The following is a 19,871-nucleotide window of genomic DNA, read 5'->3' on the forward strand; positions in this document are numbered from 1 at the left end:
AGGCACTGTTAAGGAATATGGCTCTGAATTAACTATATCTGAGCTTGTACTTGTTTTGGTCATGAATCAATATCCTGATTTCTCATCCAGAACTTGCAACTTGTATATAATTATTCTGCCATGCCCTGTGAAACAAAAGACAGGATTGTCCAAAAACAAGAGTATTTTCAAAATCAGTTTGGATGAGGTGGCCAGGCCTGGCTCACCATCTGTGTTAGCACTGCCCTGGCTGGGAGCAGTGCAAACCTGAGGGGCAGCCTGGCTTTCTGTGGGCCTGGGCTGACTGAGCACACGTGAATCTTGTGCTGAGCTTACCCAGCAACAGACCACGAAGTGGTTTTGAGGAAAAAAGAAATGAAGGATCTCTGCATCATAAATCAACACCGGGGGAGCTGGAACAGGTTTTCTCTTGGGGTGTCCACTGATGCAGGCTCGGCTCCCAGGGTTTCTGGCACCCCAGTGCTCAGTCCCACAGGTTTCCCTGGCACAAGACTGACCTCCAGTGGCACTGACTTGTGTGGTTGGGCTGTGAATCTGGGGAAGATGTGTGCAAATGCTCTTCAGAGGCCACACGTTCAGTTTTCAGGGCAGATATTTGTTCCTTGCCTTCTTCAGGCCTTTCCAGCATAAGCACAGATGTTGGGGACAGTCTCCTGCTGAGCTGGTAAATGTGGCGTGGTTCAACTGAGGTGGGAAATTCTGAAGATGTTCTCATGAAATAGGAAGGAAATATCCTACCTCTGGCTTCTCTCCCTGCATGCCAAAGGGGTGAGAAAGAAAGGAGCTAAAGAGAAGGGGAAGAAGCTGAAACTTTTGGGGCAGAGTGAATTTCACTCTGCAAATGAAATTCAGCTGCCTGCATTTGAGGTACTTAATCCCAGGATAGTGCATGATTTGCAGCTCTACCTCTGCAGGGTGAGGGGGGAAACTCATCCCAACTTAACCTGTGGTTCTGCTTCCCAGGGTGACAAGCTGCTGGGAGGAAGGGCTCACCTGAATGAGGAGGAACCACCTGCATCATCACTCAGGCTTTCCTTGCTTTCCAGAAACCAACCATACATCCTCTTCTAATGGTGGAATTACAGCTCTCTGATTCCTCTAAACTTGATGTAGAGCCTTCCCTTTTTTATTGCTGGTGGGAGTTTGGTTCACCCTCTGTCTTTGTAGAGGGTTTCCTTGGTTCCCTTGTGCTTCATGTGTCCTCAACACAGTTCTGTTGGTGGCTCTCTCTGACAACACTTTCCTCACTATGTGAATGCAGATCTCTCCTCATCCTTAGTGCAGCACCTTAGTGCACTTTCTACCAGTGAGGAGGCACTTGGTGGATTTAGGAAGAGGTGTCCTGGCTGCCTGGTAGAGCTCCAACAGAAGAAGATATTTCCTGTGCCATGGAGAACTTCTGTGAATGGTAGGACACAGCAATGCAGCAATGCTTATTTATCTGTGAGAAGGTGAGGAACCCATCAGCTGCTAGAGTCCTGATGCTGATTCCTAAAGGAAACCTGGCATCACAGAGTGAGGACAAGATCAGGTGTGAGGGGCTGCCCTGGCTCTAGTTCAGTTGTTGCATTTTTATCTCTGGGGGGATGTTCAAGGGGAGAGCTGCCATTGGTGTATGACTTTAGGGCACCCAGGGCTGCATTAACCATGAGAGATCTTTGACCTTCCACCTGTGTAGGTAATCAAAGGTCATCCTGGACTGAGTACATCTGGTATTGAGACTCAATAAGGCTCAGATTTAGCTCAGATTTGTACTCAGGACAGATTCCAGTCACAGACTTTGAGCTGAGGCACTTGTCCCCTGTCAGAATCTGGAAATGGGGGGTGGAAAGGTCACAGTGCCCTTGGCACTGAGTAAGAGAAGCATTCACCTGGTGATTTATGCTGATGTCTGTTGTGGGGCTCAGGGGTTGGGGGGAACTTGCACAGGCTGCAAAATGGAGAGATGAAATGCCTCACTGAAAAGGAACAGCAGGAGCTGGGAGCAACTGGGAGAGGTCTCTGGAGGGAGCAGGGCAGGCACAGCTGAGCTGCCTTTCCCAAAGCCTGCTTAGCATAGGCCAAGGCCCTCATTTACTATTGACTGGAGGGATGTTTTACAAGTGCCCCTTCTGGTTCAGAGAGATATGAAATCTGTCTGTAATTAAGTTAATTTGGAGTTGAACATGGGCAAAGATAATGAGGTGGAAATAACAAAAGAAGAAAGATGGGAAGGTGTTGCTAAGGAACAGGTCTTTTGCATTAAATCCTCTCCCTTCCCCAGTTAAATAAAACCATTTTTAGGATCTTTATGGCTGAGTGATGGGGCAGACAGAGCACAGGCATGGAAATGACTGCTAGATCAAGAGTTCAGAATAATAAAGGAGCTAAGAGGAGGGGTGTGACTTGGAGAATTGAGAAAGGCAGAAAAGGTGACAGCTGTGACCAGCACAATTCAGTGGGAGAGCAGTGGCTTTGGGCTCAGCAGAATGGTGTCCTGTGCCTGACTCACCCTTTGTTTGAGGGAAACCCAGTGCCCTGAGCCTCCTCTGGGAAGTGCTCTGAGATATGGACACAAGGACTGGCCACGCACAAGGCTTTGAACTTCTGCAGTGCTTGACCCTGCTGAGAATTCCCACTGGAGCCAAGCATCAGGGTGAAGCCTTAATATTGCTTCTCCTTGGCTTTTAGAAATGGTGTAAAATACAATATGTTCAAGCCAAAAGGAGGATGGAAGAGAGGTCCACTGAAAGGACCAGAATATTTAACAGCCAGCAAAGCATAAGCAAATAGACAAGTCATTATCAATGAGTTTGTTTGAATTTGACAGAGCTTTCCTGCAAACATGGGGGAGGCAAGGGGGTGAAGAATTCCCCACCAGTGTGAGCTGTAATAAAGGACCTGCTGTTTTCTGATTCTCACTCTCTGTGAAAATTGAAAAGGTTAGCCAGGTAATTGAAATCGGGACTGGAATACAAATAACGCTGTGAAAACCCTACAGCTGGCAAATAAAGTTGCAGAGAAAAGAATCAGTTCTCAGAGGAATTTCTTAGCAGCAAAAAGACTGGATGGATGGGGGGAAAGAGATGATTTTCAATATACCTGTTCCTCCCGAGAGGGAAGACAGGGAATGAAATGAGACCAGAAGGAACCAGGCTGAGACTAACACTTATATTGTGTTCCTTGCTCTTAATGCAAGAGACACAGGAAAACTGGGCTGTGCTGAGGCTGAATCATGCCTGGCAGTCCTTGCTGCCTCTTGGAGGAGTGCAGTGGGTTTGCTGGGATTTGCTAGGCTGCCATGTGAGCCCTAGCTTTGGGAATATTTAGGGTTTTAAGCACAGAGAGCCAGCTCCACATGACTCAGCCCCTTGTCTTGGGACTGGGATCCATAACCAAAGCAGATGTATCTGGGCCAGTGTCAACTGCTGTTCGTCTTTGTTACACGCAGGAACACAAACTGGTTTGCATCGTCTTAAGCTAAGAGCTTGCTGTGTCTCAGTTCCAGTGGAAGGGCCTGCCAGTGCTGCTGAAATGGAAATTTATGCCTGCTGCTGTTTCTGTGCTTTGTTTTTTCCGTGGGAGCAGATAACCTGAGCTGGGAGGAAACAGTGCTGCAGGGCTTAGGGGAAGCTGAGTTTTGTGGTGCTAACCAGGTTTGTTCACACTCAAAAAGACCCTTTTCATGCAGGATTTCCCTAACACCAAGCCAGCTAACAAACCCCGGGCTGTACATGGTTAAATAAACATGGTTAAAGATACCTCCAGGTTCCTGTGTTAATGCTTTGTTTCCTTGCTCACAGTCTGGTGAGTTTTTCTGTTTCCCAAAACTCTGACTCTTTTAAACTGTGACTCTTGTACTTTTTTTGCTGCAGTTGCCCTGTGATGTTCAACCCACCTGCACTGCAGTCAACAGCAGCATGAAAAGACTTCCTTTTGGAGACTTTCCATTGAGTTCAGGCAGCTGTTTAGCTCTGGCAGGACAGATCTCTTCCCTGCCCTTGTCATCTCCAAAGAAGTAAAGGAAAGAAAACTGCAAGGTTGCAAACAAATGCTGCAAATTCTACACGAGAATTTTGCTAGAGCTTTGCTGGAATTTCTCTGCCTTTGGAGTGCAGCCCAGGTGTCCCAGAGGCAGCAGCCCCAGAGCAATGAACAAAGTGGGAGGTGAGCCCCTGAGGATGCTCTCCTCCCTCTGTTCAGTGGTGATTTAGCTGTGAGCCATTTGCTTTGCTCATTTGGAGCATGATTTTCCTCCTGAGTCATTTCTGAGGGAGTCTCTTGGGTTCTGAAGAAATGAAACAAATTGGAAGGGTCTGATAAACATACCTGCTCTGCAACAAAGAGCACACAGCACTCCAAGGTGACTTGTGCCTGGCTGTGTTTTTCAGCTGCAGAAGTTATGCATAAAAACTACCTGTAAAGCACCTAAAATAGGTCAGATAAATTGGTTTTAGCACAGTTTTTTTCCCCCCTCATTTGACTAGAAAAAGGAATACAGTTTTCCTCTGATGGAGATCATGTTGTACGCATCTGAGTCAAAGGGTCTTCTGGAAGACCCACATCTAGCCAAAAAATCAAACAACATCCTGTTCCTCTGGGAAGGAGCTTGCTGCATTTCATAAATAGTGTAAGCTGAGGATGCAAGAAAAAAGTTATTAGGGATTTTACAATAAGAACATCAGTATTTTATTCTTGAATTAGCTATCCTAGTGGGAAGCAAATTATTCCAACAGCTCCCATACACCTAAAATTAATCCTTCTTTAAAAATTAAGTGGATTTAAGGTAATTTGCCTTTAAGGCATCAGCTACAGCTTTTCAGGGTTTCAAGAAATCTAGATGGTAAAAGAAAGTCTTCTTCTGCTGGTAGCAAATGAGCTTAGCTCTGTCTGGGTATGACCAAGGCAGGCTATTGATTAACCAGAACGTAAATGGAAAGAAATGTTGAGGAAAATGAACAACCCTTGACTCTTCTGGAGAGGTTCTTACATTATGGTCCATTTTGTACGTGGCAAATTCCTTTTCCAGAGTCAGGGAATCGTGCACAAGATGTTCACTGTCTCTTGGTGCATGGTGACCTGCCCTAATAACCTCAAAAGTGTGTTTTTCCCAGGGGAGGAAACCTGCAGGGCCCAGATTGGGCAATTTTCTGCAGTTTCTTTGGGAATTTTTTTAACCCCCAGCTCACTCTGAAGGACATTTGCCATCATTGCATTGACTTGGACCAAATTCTAAACTCGAAATTTAATCCTCACAAGAGCTTGTTTGATTTCTCGTTCATTCTCCTTTCATTATCATATTTCTCCTTACATTAATATCCATTTGATATGGAAATGCCGCAGCTCAGCAATTTGCTAGTTTGTAGAAAAAGAAACCTCAGTGGGGAAAATATTAACAAGTGTCATAATGAAAGCAGAGAAAATGAGACAGCTGTGAGAAAACAGAGGCAGAGCAGGCCTGGCTGTTCCAGAGGCTGGGAAGGAGCAGTTTCTGCTTTGGGACCCTCTCCTGGCTATGACAAGAGAGTTTTGTGCTGCCCAGTTTATAACCTCCTCCCTGTAGGAGCAGTTCTGCAGAAATCTTGGATGCCACAAGGCCCGTGGGGATTTGTGCTGGTTTTGTGCAAATATACCAGCTGAAATATGTTTTGTTTTTTTAAAGACTGTGACTTGGAATGAGCTCCTGGTGTCCTGCACTTGGTGCTGGCTGAACATCTGGGGAATGTCCATCTTCTGCTCTGCTGCTCACATGGAATCAGAGGGAGAAACAAGAAACATGAGGATTTCTGGAGCACGGACCAGGCTTAGGTAGACAGAGTTTATTTTATTTATTTTCATGTTACATGCAGATAACCATCTCTGCAGCTGAAATCTACATTTAGTTTTACGGATAAGCTGTGGTTTAAACACTTCAAAACACAGTGGTGTTCAAAAACTCTTCATATAAACTGAACAGAACTGTCCAAGTGCTGTTCATGGTGTTTTTCCCAACTGAACCTTGTAGATCTGAGCATCACTCCCTGGCAACAAACACAATTCTTCTCCCCTTTGAGTCTTCCTTGTAGCACATTTCAGACTCTCCACATTTTGTTCACAGTGCTGGAGCACTGCCCCGCTCTCCACACTTTCTGCTCACACATTTGCACATTTCCCAGAGGGAAACAGAAGCAGAGAAATAAATCAATAGACAGTTCTGTCTCCAAAGTCATGCTTGATTTCAAATAAATACAGTTTTATCACACCAGACTACTCTGGGGGAAGGAGAGTTGTTCTCCATTTTTGTGCAACAGGAGTTTTTCTCAGCCAGTTGCCAACATTTTTCAGCAGTTGGCTATGAAAGCTCCTTAATGTATAAATAAAGGAACAGCATCAGCTTTCATGACATCTCTATCCATCTTCCTGTTTTTTTCATCTCTGGATCCAGCTTTCAAAATGCAGGAGGTAAATATCAGAGCAGAGTGATAAATAACTCAAGCACTGACCTTTTGGGAAGAAAAGCCTCCAGTGGGCATTGACAACATTTAGGGACAAAGTGAATCAACTGTTTCTAGAGATCCTCCCTCAGGAGTGAGGGGGTACCAAGCTGTGCAGCCACAGGGAACTTAACTTGGAGTCTCCAGTTAGTCTGCATTTTTTTTCACTGCATTTATTTTATTTTCAGCAGAATTCAGAGGAGTTTTGACATGTCTCTCCCAATAACACTTTCACAGAAGGTTTGGTTTGGTGCAAGACTAAATGTTTTCAGCCTTGATTTTGATATTTGGCCAAAAAAGCTCACTAGTTTTTGCTTTCGCATGACAACAAATTAAATGTGATAAAAACTGATTTTAGGACAAGAAAATAAGTTAATTCAGAACCAGGTGATTTAATGATGATTTGCTTCTCACTACTTCTCTTCTAAAATTTTTCCATCTGTGCACATTCCTCCCACAAAACCCTTTTATCTTCCCTTGGGACAAAACCATGACCACGTTGCTTAAGATCACAGGAAATCTTCACCCTCCATCTTCACCCCCTAACCTTTCTCTGCAAGTCTGTGTGCTCATCTGAAAGTCAAGGGATGCATTTATCAACCCTGGGCTCTGCAGCTGGAGGTTGGGATTGTCCCATGAGGAGAGGAGAGGAGAGGAGAGGAGAGGAGAGGAGAGGAGAGGAGAGGAGAGGAGAGGAGAGGAGAGGAGAGGAGAGGAGAGGAGAGGAGAGGAGAGGAGAGGAGAGGATCACTCGAGGGTGTCTCACTCATGGATGGCTCTCTCTGCACCAGCACAAGGTGCTGTCTCACCCTAAATGCATAAAAAGGCATTGAAAGAGCCACAAAAGCTGGCAGAGGAATGTCTGCAGCCCATGCTGGATGTGTGGCTATGTCTCCTCACCCCTTTGGCTGGTGTCTAGGGCAGATTTCACAGAGCTGAGACAGGGAGGAAAACTCCAAGGGCTCTGTGTGGGATCTGCCCAAGGGAGGCACAGGATGAGGGAGGAAATCCAGCACAGGCACTGCCCAGGTGGGCAGCAGGTGGTCCCCAGGTGATCCCCAGGTGGGATCAGTGGTCCCCAGGTGGTCCCCAGGTGGGATCACAGAGCTTGGAGCAATGCACAGGCAGGAGAACAGGGACCTGGGCAGCAAGGCACCACTGCCATGACCTGCCCAGAGGGAAAACACACTGTAATCTCTGGCAGAGGGAAAAATAATGCAAAATTTCTGCTTAGAAATGTAAATGTCACTGGTAAAATGCAAGTGTCCACTTGGGGGTGGCAAAGCATTTCAGCTGTGTCTTGATGGAGCAGGAATGGCCTTTTCTCTGCAGGGCTTGTGTGTGGCTCTTCCCCTCTTCAAGGCTTGTTTCTCAAGACTGCAGGTGGTAAAAAGAGTCTGAAAATATGCTCCCCTTATGCTCCAGAAAAAAGGGATTCTTCTCCAGCTGCCATGAGTGTCCCACCTTGGAGTCCCACAGTGAGAATCAAACAGAAAACCTTGGGGCAAACAAAGAAAGAGACTGTGACAGTCAGGAGTACAGTCCCTTCCTCCTTGGTAGGAAATGTCATCTGGATCCCCTGCGACCAGAATGGAAAATGTCTTTATGCACACAGTGTATCATCTTTCAGGAGCTAATGCTGTTATTTGCTGTGATAACTGTGTTCTCTAGCTGTGTAAGTGGCTGCCAGTCCCCTGGTGACACTCATGGGATGTCACACTCTCTGTGGCAGTGTGTGCCAAGTCTGAGCCCAGCTTAGGGACCAAACCCAGCCCTGCGGGAGGCATTTTCCTGAAACACAATGAACAGGCTTTGAAACATGTGAGACAGAGGTTTACAAAATTCTCTATCACATAATGAACCCACCCTTGGCAAAATTCTATAGGGCCCTGTGCCTGCAGTCAGCAGAGCCCAGGAATTTGTCACTGGGATGTGGGTGTGCTGCCTTCAGGATCTGTTTGCACCACGGGGATGCAGGAAAGTTTTTCAGACCTTGCATTGTGCTTTGTGGTAAAAACTGAATTTAGCAGATGCAATATCACTGCAAAACTCCCCTTCTTATTGCCCTTACATATAAGGTTTGTCCCAATTCCCTCTGTTGTGAGTGCTGTCCCGGCTCCTTCCTGGTGACTGCTAACCCACGTAGATCTCTGACTTCTGCAATGCACTGGGGCAGGAGCAGTGAAGTCTGCTGAAGCCCAACACAGGGCTTCACTAGTGGAGACAGCACATAAATATCTGAAGTTGAAGTAATGATAAAAAGCTCAGAAAGCAAAAGTTTGCTTTACATTTATTTTAGAGTTGTTGTCTCCCTTGTTTTTCTGGCCCAGAAATAGCTGTTGCTGGTAGCTGGTGTTCATCAGCCCAGCTCTGAGCTGCTCTCATTCTTGCCTGTTTGCTAACATTGACAGCAGAGGTTTGCAACAGCCATACCTCAAAATGTTGCAGCAGAGGAAAGAGGGATTGGCTTACCTAAAGCTGGAAGTGGGGAGAGAAGGCTTATGCAGAAAACTGTCCTGTTTCAAAATAAGTGAAAACTGATGTTTTGGTTGCTGCACAAGAAGCTATTTGGTAAGACTTGGCTGAGCTGATTCCCTCTCCCGTGCTGGCAATGTTGGGAGCTCTCAAAGCAGCTCTTTGCTGGCACAGCTTGCAGTGAGCACACTCCCATTTCCAGCCCTCCCATTAGCTGGGGGGCAGCACAGTGCTTCCCTAACACATCCTAAATACAGCCTCCTCCTCCATTCATTCAGTGGGACACCTCCTGAGCAATTCTTGCTGAAATTTAGGAAGTTTTCTTCTGCTTTAGTTTCTTAATTTTCTTAACCTTTTCTCTCTCACCTGGATGACAGCACAGAAAGTCACAGGCCAGTGGAGAGCTGAGAACTGCTGACAGATGTCCTGTGAGTGCCAGGGAGGCTCGTGTTTTCAGCAGAGTCCATGAGATTGTGATCCTCAATCACAAACATGCTCTTCTTGCATGAAATCTTGCAGGTGGGATGTTTAGGGGCACAGTGCTTGCAGCAAGGAGAAATCACACTGAGGAAAGCCATCCTGAAGCGCTGGGACAGCAGGTTGTAAATGATGGGGTTTGTGGCAGAGCTCAGGTAGAAGAAAACACCTGGGAGAACAAGGGTGGGGGGAAGAGAGAGACATTTATTTGTGTGTCAAACGATCTCAGAAGAGGAAAATCTCTTTATTGCCTGTACAGCTCCACTAAGCTTGGTTAGCTCAGCTTTCACTGCAGTGAAAGGAAAGTGGGAGAGAATGGGAACTGGAGCTCAGTCTCTCCAGCTGTTCAGGAACCAGCTCTCTCTTGAGCTGCCCTGACCTGCCTCCAGCACTGCCCTCATCCCCACAGCAGGGTTTGCACAGCTGGTGCCCCATCAAAGCTGTTAGAGGATAACTTCCAGCCAGGGGAAGCTAATTTCCTACAACTCACCAGGACAATGGTATAAGATTGGATTTGTCTGAGCTGCCTAATGGCCACATTCAGAGTTTTCCCATGGCAGACTGAAAATAAAATTCCTCTTTGAAAAGCCCTTCATTTTATGGTTGGCAGGACCATAAACATTTGGTTTCATCACCCAGTGCTGAGCAGTATGTAAGGCTCTTGCATTTGGTAAGGTTTCCTATTTGCCCCAGAGAGCCTGTGGAGGATGCTGCCTCCTCCTGTGTACTTCTTAGAAGCAGCTGAACAACAGCAGCTTTGACTTCTGAACATTGCCAGGAATTAAAAACAGCTAGTAATGATGCATGATATCCCTTTTTTTTTCCTTTTATTTTTTGTGAATTTGACAACATGTCCAGATCTTGAAAGCTGCAGAAACCTGCCTGCAGTTTTTATTCAGGCGCTGTTCTCATCACTGCCCACCAAACCTCAAGAAGGTTTTCCACACAAGTCTCACTTCCCCTGCAAAATAAATGACTACACATTCCAAGTAAAATCACTCACAAATACCTTTCCCCCCAGTCCCTGTGCAAGTGGAAGAAGAAAACTTTACCTGACACCACGTGAATTAAGTTGAAGGTATTGGCCAAGGGCTCAGTCCATTCCACAACAAAGCTGAAGAAAAGTCGGTCTATATGGAATGGGGCCCAGCAGATGGCAAAAACTATCACAAGGACAACTGGTGTGGAGAAAGGGGAGAAGAAAAACAGGTCAGAAATGGGAGGATATGGTTCACCAGCCTGCACAGTGCAGGGAGTTTATAAAGCTGGATGGGAGACTTCATATATAAATTATATTCATGGTTTCTAAACTTTTGCCATCCTTTCTGTCGTACCATTACCAACTAAAAGAACAATATTTCCACTAATTTCTGTATTGGATAATCCAATGCATGCACACAGGGTGACTTCCAAGCAGAGCAAGAAACAGCCAGGCAATGTTGGGGTGTACATGGAGGCCAATCCCGTTCCAGGCTCAGAAAACCAGGCTGGCTCCAAAGTACAGTTTGGTGTAATACAGAACAGATGTACATTCTGTAAAAATGTACAAGATCAACTGTTTGCACTCTGAAAAAAGGGGATCCTCCCTGGAGGGCTGCAAGAGCTAGTTTAGAGTGAAGGATGCTGGAGAATTGCCATGCAAGCATCTGCCATGAAGGTTTCCTCCCCTGCTCTTGTGCTAGGGAGGAAAATTTGCTTTCTGAGTCTTTTGGTAGTTACCCCTGATGCTTTACTCCTGCAAGTCCAGATAAAACAGAAAAAGTCTTTTTGTTTGCTATGACAGCTACTCATCTCATAACTCTTGTATCCAATGGACTTGCTCAATACCCTGCAGGATCTGGTCACACTCCTGCTCATGGTAAATAAAACACACAAGGGCTCACTACTTACACAGCATCTTGGTGACTGATCTCCTGGATGGCCTCTGAACATTCACAGCCATTTCCTCCACTTCCAAAGATTCATCTCCTCTCAGCTGGCAAAGGGGGGAAATCAAAGGGCAGCTTAGACAAGAGACCACATCCACACCAGACACAGACTGTTTGATATTTTGATAGCTGCAGTTTGAGAATTTGGGGGCACTCAGGACTCGTTGAAGGAAAAAAATCTACATTTAAATTTCAGGTTTTTGTCTAGAAAAACATGGAAGCTTTGGGTTCAAAACAATCTGCAGATTACAGCAAATTTGTATTTCAATTCCCCACTTACCTTTTCTCATTGAGTCAATATTTGGTTCACAGTTTTATGTTCCATTTCAACAGTATTTTACTAGGCATTTTTTTCTCTTCTAGCAAAATATCGTTTGTTTGTTTATTTTCCTAAAATTGTTCCCCACAATTAAGCACAATCCAATGATCCAAAAAATACCCAGAGAGGCTTGAGTACAACACAGCTGTAATCACTGGAAAAAATCCTGTAGAATTCAAGGGAGTTTGTGGAGTTTGTTTCATGTCCTGGGTGTTGGGAGTAGTTGATATTCAACCCATCTCAGGAACAAACCCCAGAAATTCTGCCTTGCAGATGGGCAGGGTGCATGATGCACACAGATGTAGCCACACACTACTCAGGCACAACAAGGAGAGGTTTTTCTCCAGTAGTTTTTCCTGGACTTCAAAAAAAAAAAAAAGGCAATATATATATATATAAAAATATAATAGAAATAATATATAAATAAATAAATAAAATATAAATAATATATATAGAGCAATAATCTGATAATCCCTAGAATCCATCCCCAGTATGTTTATGATGAGAAGACTGGTGCTTTGGTGATGAAAAGGTGAGGTTTACATAAACAGGACAACTGGTTTGAATATCAGAGAAATCATATCTGGAAAGTCGATATTTGGTCCCAGCTTCCTGCAGTGGGAACTCCAGATTAGCCAACAGCTTTGTCTGTTTTCCAGTAGAGAAACTGGAACCAAAACTTAATTATACATGAGACAATATCAGGAATGAGGGAGAAGATAGTAATCACTCTGGATTTGTCAAACCTTGTGAAGACATGCTAGTTGTGCTATTTGCTTTTGCCTTTTACACTGTGACTTTGCTTTCTGATTAATAATACTTTTCTGTAAGGATGATGAAACTGAACCCGTCTTTCAATGTTCTCTTTATTCTATTCATAAAAGGTAAAAACATATAAATGGAATTATAGTCAAGTATGGTGCAATTCAGCCTCTCATATTTTACATTATTCCCCTTGTAACTTTTAGTCATAGCCACAGTTGCTTAAGGAAAAGACTCAGCTGATTTGTAACACATCTACTGATGAATGATCAGATTTATTAAAACCCCTGGATTCCCTTCAGTGGTTTCAGTCTCAGCAGTAATCTATTCCAGGCATATTCCAAAGCCTCAGAGAGTACAGTGTGCTGCTGCTGTAATAAACCAGAGACACATGTATCTTTATTTTTTTCCCTTCCTCCTGTCATTTTGATGATGCTGTAAGGCTCCTCTTCAGCCTCAAGTGATGAAGGTGTAACAGGGAAGAACAACTCAGCAGCTGCAGTTTAATGAAACAAAGAAACATTACAAACAGGGAGGGAAAAAAATAAATTAGTCCATGTCAAAGGTTGTAACTTGAGTTAATACCAATGTTTTGAGAGGGGTAGAACCCCAGCCAAGGTACTTTTACATCACTGTGATGTATGAGGCTGTGTAGGTTTCAGATGAATGCTACTCTTACACTGCAAGAGAATTAAAAGTGACTGGAGCAAGAAGCTGAAAATTGGATTTCTCTCCCCCCAGGTCTTTATTAGCTACAGCATTTCACCCCAGAAATCAAAAGGCTGAGTGAAATTAGGGTCTCACCTATCTCCAGACAAATATAGTAAGGCCACTCTGCAAAATGACTGTTTTCTGTAATCTCCAAAAGAGGAACTGTTTTCTGTAAACTCCTTGGCCTGTCTGACACTAGTGGTGATCAAAGTTTCTCTCCAGCTGATGGAAAAATTGATATTTAAATCCCACAAGGCTTCTGCTAAAGATTACAGTCCTGCCTGTTTCAGAGGTTGGACTGAAGGGAGTTGCTGCTGAGCTGCAGCCTTGGTGTGCCCTCAGCTCACCCCATGGCAAAGGAGAGCCAGCCACTGGAATAAGGACTGCTGAACACTCTCCATGGAAAGGGGACAGCTCTGGAAGAGCTGTGCTGGGCTCTACAGAAATTAGCCAAAGGCAGTCATCATCCATAGATGGTTCTGGGTGTTTAACAGCTGGGCATTTGGGGGAAGAAATAGATTTTGATGATAAAAGCTGGACCAGATGTGCATTGGCAAGAATAAGTTGTCTTGCTTCAAAGACAGCTAAAGTTAATTGCCACTATATCAAAATATTCTTCTTCTTCTTCTTCTTCTTCTTCTTCTTCTTCTTCTTCTTCTTCTTCTTCTTCTTCTTCTTCTTCTTCTTATTATTATTATTATTATTATTATTATTATTATTATTATTATTATTATTATTTTGAGGGAATGAGAGACTAAGAGAAAAGTTGGAATCTTGGGAGAAGAATCATCCAGCCTACACTGTCAGAAAGCCTTGTTAAATAGGGTATGACTTTTAGAGAAGCAGTGATCAGCACCTAAACCTGTGTCCTTTTAGGAATCAATTTGAAAGAAATGGGCAGGGACCTTGCCCTGAATCGTGCTGCAATGCAGACTTCTCCCCAAGCAATCCCATCCCATCTCAGCGCCCCAGGGATGAACTTCCACAAGCAGCTACTGCCCAATGTTCTCATCCCATCTCATCCCTCTCCTCTCCCTCCTCAGCTCTTTGGCTGGGCTTGCAACCAGTAGCTCAAGAGCTGAACTGGGTTTGAAGAGCCTGGATGATTTAGGGGGATTTATCCATAAAGTATCTGTGATGGGAACCCCATGAAAGAGGCAGCAGGAAGCCTCCTCAATCAAGCCTAATGAGTTTGCAGTGCAATGGTCAGTGTCTTCTTTACTCTGGTGCTCGACTGATCAATTGACCATAACATTGCAATATTAAACCACCAAGCCTTAAAATTATACTCAAGTAGATAATGAGGTAATCAACCATTTCCCAGTGAAAAAAATAAATGCATTTTTACATTTTTGAAGGGATTTAATAATAAATTAACTCAGGTACCCTATGACCCATGTTTGCTGCCTTCTCAGAGCTGCTTGGCAGGTCCCCTGTCCCCCTGTCTTCCTTGCATCCTGGGACTGTCCAGCACTGGCAGAGCTTGAGGGAGAAAATGGTGAGGAAATGCCCTTTCTACAAAGCCTGGATATGAAAAGGTCACGTCTCTGTTTGCTGAATTTGAGCTGTTGTACAACCTTTGGATCAACCCTGAGCTTTTCCACAGCTTGTTGTGTGAGTGATACATGGCACTCAGGAGACTGCAGGGTGCTGCTAAAGCCTCCTTGATTTCCTCCTCTGTGAATAGATAAAAAAGTATCTCCTCTTGGAATATTATATATTTCATCATTCTTTTATTCCTTCTTTTGAAGAAATGAAATCATCTTGCCCAGTGCAGCTTGGAGATAATGCAGATCTAGCCAGGATGGATCCTGTTAAAATTTGGAAGTCTAAGCTGGATATACAGAAAAACAGAGGCACAAACACTGAACATTGCTGTCTTAAGGAAAGGCAGCTTGAACAAATGTGTGAATTTGCAGAAGTCCTGGGGGATGAGCCCTCATCTGGTACTGAGCTTCTCTTCTGGGATGGGGTACAGGAATATCTGCTGCTGCAAATAAAATTATTGCAATCTTCAAGTCTTCCTTCTATAAATTCAGGAATTTCTCTTTTTCTTTTTGTAACAACTCTATTTTCATCACCTTTCATTCCCTTCAGGTCTAATTTTGCAAAATATTAATTGAAACTATGTAAAAGACCCCTCAAGAGCCTCCAGAGATTGGGGATAGTTTAACCCATTCACTGCCTCAAGGATCTGCTCTACGGTGTGGATTTCTGGCAGATAATCCATGTTTTTTTTCCCTGGGTAAGTAAAAATTGCTTCTGTATAATTTCAGGTAACAGCAAATATCAGCCAGCACAACAAAATGATATATACACCAGCAGAGATTTGGTTGAGTTTCTTGCATATTATTTAATAAGTTCATTTGTCTCCTTTTCTTGCTATGGGATCAGATCTTTGTAAACTTTAAGTTACATTCAGTGTGACAAAATCAGATTTATATTGTCTAAATGTCTGTAACTTATGAGAAGAAAGTGGTCATCAAGTCACTGTGATTAGCAGTGCATGTCAGTCTTGTGCTACATAGTTTTATAACACTGTGATCCTGATCCTGATTGTTTTATCCACACATTTACATGATGGATACTTGTCAAAAGTAGTCTAAATTTCTGAAGAGAGAATGAATATAAGCTCTAAGGTAGCCTGGTGAGACAAGGCTGTAGTTATATGAAGAAATGATTGCTGAATTTTCTAGCTGCAGCAATAAGGTAGCATTTCAGTTTATGAGCTTTGTGAGTTTTAACAAGTGAATATTACCACCAGCTCCAGGGAAGGAAAAGAAGAAAGTAATGCAATGGAAATTCTACAGTCACAAGGAAAGGGAAAACAAATAGTACACAAGATTCAATCACTAGCCATCTTCTTTTTCTTCTTTTTGCATTTTCCTTTTGCTCCATTTCTTTCTAGTCCCTACTGCAAGGGTGTAAATCTCTGAGAGGCTGGAATCAAGCTATAGACTTGGGTGTTTCATTAACATTCAGATGTGAGCAGCAGTGATGGTGAGTTTTTATAAGAAGATTGGGGTAAATTATTCCCCAGCATAGCCATCCTAATTTCAGAACAGGCTTGCACCAGAGAAGAAGTTGGATCTACTATTTTCAGAGGTTTGAGAAACACTTTTGCTGTTTTGGGGGGGGCAACAAAAAAGGTGCAAAACTCACTCAAAAGCCACATATAGACACAAACACACAAGAATGAGCCAAGGAAACACTGAGCGCAGTCGGAGCAGGACTTACTCTTAGCCCCATCAGATAGTACAGCACACTTATCACCCCCATGGGCAGCACATAGAAGAGCAGAGAAGTGACCTGCACTATACAATTGTAGATCCACAGGGGCATGACCACGGTGCAGGTGGCGGAGCCGGGCACCAGGGTGCCGTTGGGGAAGTGCTGCAGGGCGATGCCGTGGGTGCCCGTGTTGGGCAGGGCGAAGAGCACGGAGAGCAGCCAGAGGGCCAGCACGGTGCTGCGGGCGCGGCGGCGCGTGCTGGCCAGCTTGGCGCGCAGCGGGTGCAGGATGGCCACGTAGCGCTCCACGCTCAGCGCCGTCACGCTCAGGATGGAGGCGAAGCACACGGTCTCGAAGAGGGCCGTCTTCAGGTAGCAGCCCACGGGCCCCAGCAGGAAGGGGTAGTTGCTCCACATCTCGTACACTTCCAGGGGCATCCCGAAGAGCAGCACCAGCAGGTCTGAGACCGCCAGGCTGAACAGGTAGTAGTTGGTCGGGGTCTTCATGCTGCGGTGCTTGAGGATGACGAGGCAAACCAAGAAGTTCCCCACCACCCCGACCACGAAGATCACCGAGTACACCAAAGCCATGGGCAGGAACAGGTGGCTCCGTCTGGGCCCGCACAGGAAGGTTAAATAATCCTCAGTGCTGTTTAAGTACCCCCTGAGGCGTTCTTCATGTAGAGCAAGGTGGTTTAACCAGGAGAAATTACTGGCCCAGGCCATTGCTGGATCTGCTGAAATGTCTCACGGCTGAGGTTTGTTGTCCTTTCTGTTTCTCTGTGCAAGTTTGCTCACTTTTTGCAGAGAGAGGAGGAGGAGGAGGGGGGTAGCTGCCTTGCCCCCCCTGGCAGCACAGAGCCACTGAGGATGTGAATGAGTGTGTTTGCCTGGCTCTGGGTAAGGTTTTGCTGCTCAACAGCTGTTCCTCTGCCAGAGCCCCTCAGCCAGAAAGCCCCTCCTTTGCCACATATTCATTGGCTCGTAAGTGCATTAGATTATAGTGTAGGGAAAGAGGTTCCAGCCACTTGCATCAGCTCCCGGGGCTGATGCATTTACAGAGGCACAAAAGTGGGGTCTAGGGAGCTGCGAATCTGAAATACAGGATACAAAACCAGATGCAGGTTATTTGTTTATGGCAGAGGGTGGGAAAGCAGACCAGAAACACACTCAAAACTCAGTCCAAAAAGCTTTTAGAAAATTATAATGGTGCTACATTCTAGTTATGAGCCACAAGCAAAATACAACAAAACAAAAGATTCTGGCGTGATTTTGTTGTTCCAATCTCTGCTGATTTTTATTTTCTGTTGTCTGTGGCAGCAAGTACTTGGAGACAGAGTTTGATCAGTAGAAAGCCAAATGGTTTCTGTAGCCATTTCTATGGAATTATAAGGCTTCAGCCTTTTTTTAAACACTGCAATTGTTTTTCTCCTGAGATCTGACTAAAGATTTTAATTGCAATTCTTATTGACATCAAAATATTTTCTCACTTCCCAAGTATGCGGGAATTTGATCCTATATTCTTAGAGAGCCTTATTTTGGGAATATTTCTGTACAGCATATTATTCCATATTTATTGCCTATGGGGCATAAACTTCTATAAACTCTTATTTCTTCATGAATGACAAGCATTCTGCAAACACATTTTCTGAGCCAAAAAAATAAGTGTCTCCTGCAAGCACCACGGCTGTGCCAAAATAGATCATTTAGCTCTGTTTGAATGCTTCATTCCTTCCTGAATTGCTCTAAAACAAAAAAGGTCCCAAGTCTGTAGATACAATTTTCTAAAATTCAGAAAACATTCATCTGTTTGGAATTGAAGAGGTGCAAGGTCTGAGGGCTAATTTATGGGATTTTTGTCAGCTTGGTGTGTGATTTGTCTGCCCAGAGCCTCTCATTAACTCTCACTTTTGAGTACCTGCCCAGTCCCCTCCTTGAAGCCGTGTAAACCTTTTACATCCCTGACATCCTTTGGCAAGGAGCTCCTTCTATCTGCTATTTGTATGTGTATCTCTTTTCTCTGTTTGACCCTTTAGCTTGACCTCTCAAGGAAAAAAATGATTGTTCCAATAAGCACAGACTGCCTCCAAAACAGCAGCAGTGCGTGAGGGACCAAGGGTTGGTGCCTTTGAGGCACATTCAAAGTGTGGAGCCTGGGAATCACTGAGCAATCTTTTAAAATGTGAAAGACATGGAAGGTACCACAACAACCATACTGAAAGGCAGAGGCAAGTCTCTTGCGATGACTTTCAGACCTGCTGAAATTATCTCACACATAAACTGCATCAGAAGGACCCAACTCATTTATTTCCAGCATTGCACAGAGGTATTTTTTTCAGCAGATCGAAAAGTTTTACTGGATTATTGAATAGCAAATGTGCCCTTTTGACCCATTGCTCCTTTCATTAAGGATTCATTTTATAGCTATTCCCTGCATTTTAACAATGTTAAATTTGATCTTGATCTGCTGCTGATGTAAGAGGTTAGAGCAGAGGAATCATTAGTTGGGTTCCTGGCTGACAGCAGGATTAACTCTTTCAGAGCACAGCAGAAGACAAGTATTTGAAAATTTGTGCAGGACTAAACATTTTCTGTACCTCTGCTTCACTTTCAATTTTTCTTGTTTTGTTTTGTTTTGTTTTTTCCCCACATAATTTCTTAATACTTAGTTTCTTTCCATTTCTCCTTTTTCTTCCCCCAGTAAATCCCATCATTCCACTCCACACTGCAGCATACCTGAGGTGAGTAAACCCTTCTGAAGTAGCCACCAAATTGGCTTCATTTTTCTTCTTGCACATTAACCTCTGTAAAGAAACTGAAGTGGAAGATTGAGTCTGTTCAGCTTGAACCCAGCCTTACAGAAAAGGAAACCAGAGAGGTTTGAGTTATTTACTAAAAAGCCAGAAGGGCAGTAGCACCCACTGTGATCTCTGTGAGAGGAAGCAGTGGGCTGTGCAAACTCATCAGGTCACCTCAAAGTGTGGATGTGCCAGGCCCAGCTGTGCCTACTTCCACTTGTTTTCAATCCTTTCTGATCCTGCTGAGCTCGGATGCTGAAAGTCTGTAAGAATAGAAGCAGAAGAAAACCAGATAACCCATGGACCAATGTTGCTATGACCACGACTGTGTTGCAGATGGAGAGGACAAAGAGAGTGGAAAATACATTTCAGTTTATTTCTCAAAGCTTTATTTGTGTTCTATATCATATCTGTCTCAATAAGGATAGAAGAATGTATCCAACCAAAGACTTGCTCTGGCTCTATATGAATGGAAATATTTTATTTTTACAACCGAGACAGAAAATAAAAACAGATTTTCCTTACGAAAGTGATATTAAAGCATTTGGTATTTTTCTTTATAAAGCAAACCTCATTGGTGCTTGCTTTTATACACTGGAAGGAAGAGGGTGTGCTGCATGCTGGCCTTGGAATTGTGCAGCTTTATACAATAGCAATGTAATCTAATAATTTCATTAATGTAGCACAATATCGGCAACATTAACCCAGACAAGTTGTT

General features: G+C 44.1%; 1 protein-coding gene and 1 long non-coding RNA gene across 3 annotated transcripts; one reads left to right on the plus strand and one right to left on the minus strand.

The window, feature by feature from the left end:
- Positions 1 to 1,319: 1,319 nt before the first annotated feature.
- LOC119706715 lies at positions 1,320 to 19,668 on the plus strand. Of its 2 annotated transcripts, XR_005258589.1 has the most exons (4): positions 1,320 to 4,146; positions 5,642 to 5,787; positions 15,222 to 15,369; positions 19,057 to 19,668. It is a non-coding gene; the product is annotated as an uncharacterized LOC119706715 (long non-coding RNA). The 2 variants fall into 2 exon arrangements; XR_005258588.1 differs by having other exon boundaries at positions 1,320 to 5,787.
- On the minus strand, positions 8,743 to 18,028 carry NMUR2 (neuromedin U receptor 2). Its single transcript, XM_038150652.1, has 4 exons — positions 16,362 to 18,028; positions 11,295 to 11,379; positions 10,457 to 10,582; positions 8,743 to 9,573 (listed from the first exon to the last, which is right to left on the minus strand). Exons 1-4 carry the CDS (start codon positions 17,079 to 17,081, stop codon positions 9,314 to 9,316), a joined length of 1,191 nt encoding a protein of 396 aa, XP_038006580.1. The 5' UTR covers positions 17,082 to 18,028; the 3' UTR covers positions 8,743 to 9,313.
- Positions 19,669 to 19,871: the final 203 nt, after the last annotated feature.

The sequence above is a fragment of the Motacilla alba genome, chromosome 13, assembly GCF_015832195.1.
Source record: "Motacilla alba alba isolate MOTALB_02 chromosome 13, Motacilla_alba_V1.0_pri, whole genome shotgun sequence".
Classification (NCBI taxonomy): Eukaryota; Metazoa; Chordata; class Aves; order Passeriformes; family Motacillidae; genus Motacilla; species Motacilla alba.

What these genes read in the sequence shown, in the direction of transcription:
- NMUR2 (XM_038150652.1), bottom strand. Translation starts at nt 17,081, where the DNA reads ATGGCCTGGGCCAGTAATTTCTCCTGGTTAAACCACCTTGCTCTACAT. An exon ending in ATCAGTCACCAAGATGCTGT is followed by an intron (nt 10,583 to 11,294) that starts GTAAGTAGTGAG and finishes TCTCCACACCAG; the next exon opens with TTGTCCTTGTGATAGTTTTT. An exon ending in CTTAATTCACGTGGTGTCAG is followed by an intron (nt 9,574 to 10,456) that starts GTAAAGTTTTCT and finishes TTGTTCTCCCAG; the next exon opens with GTGTTTTCTTCTACCTGAGC.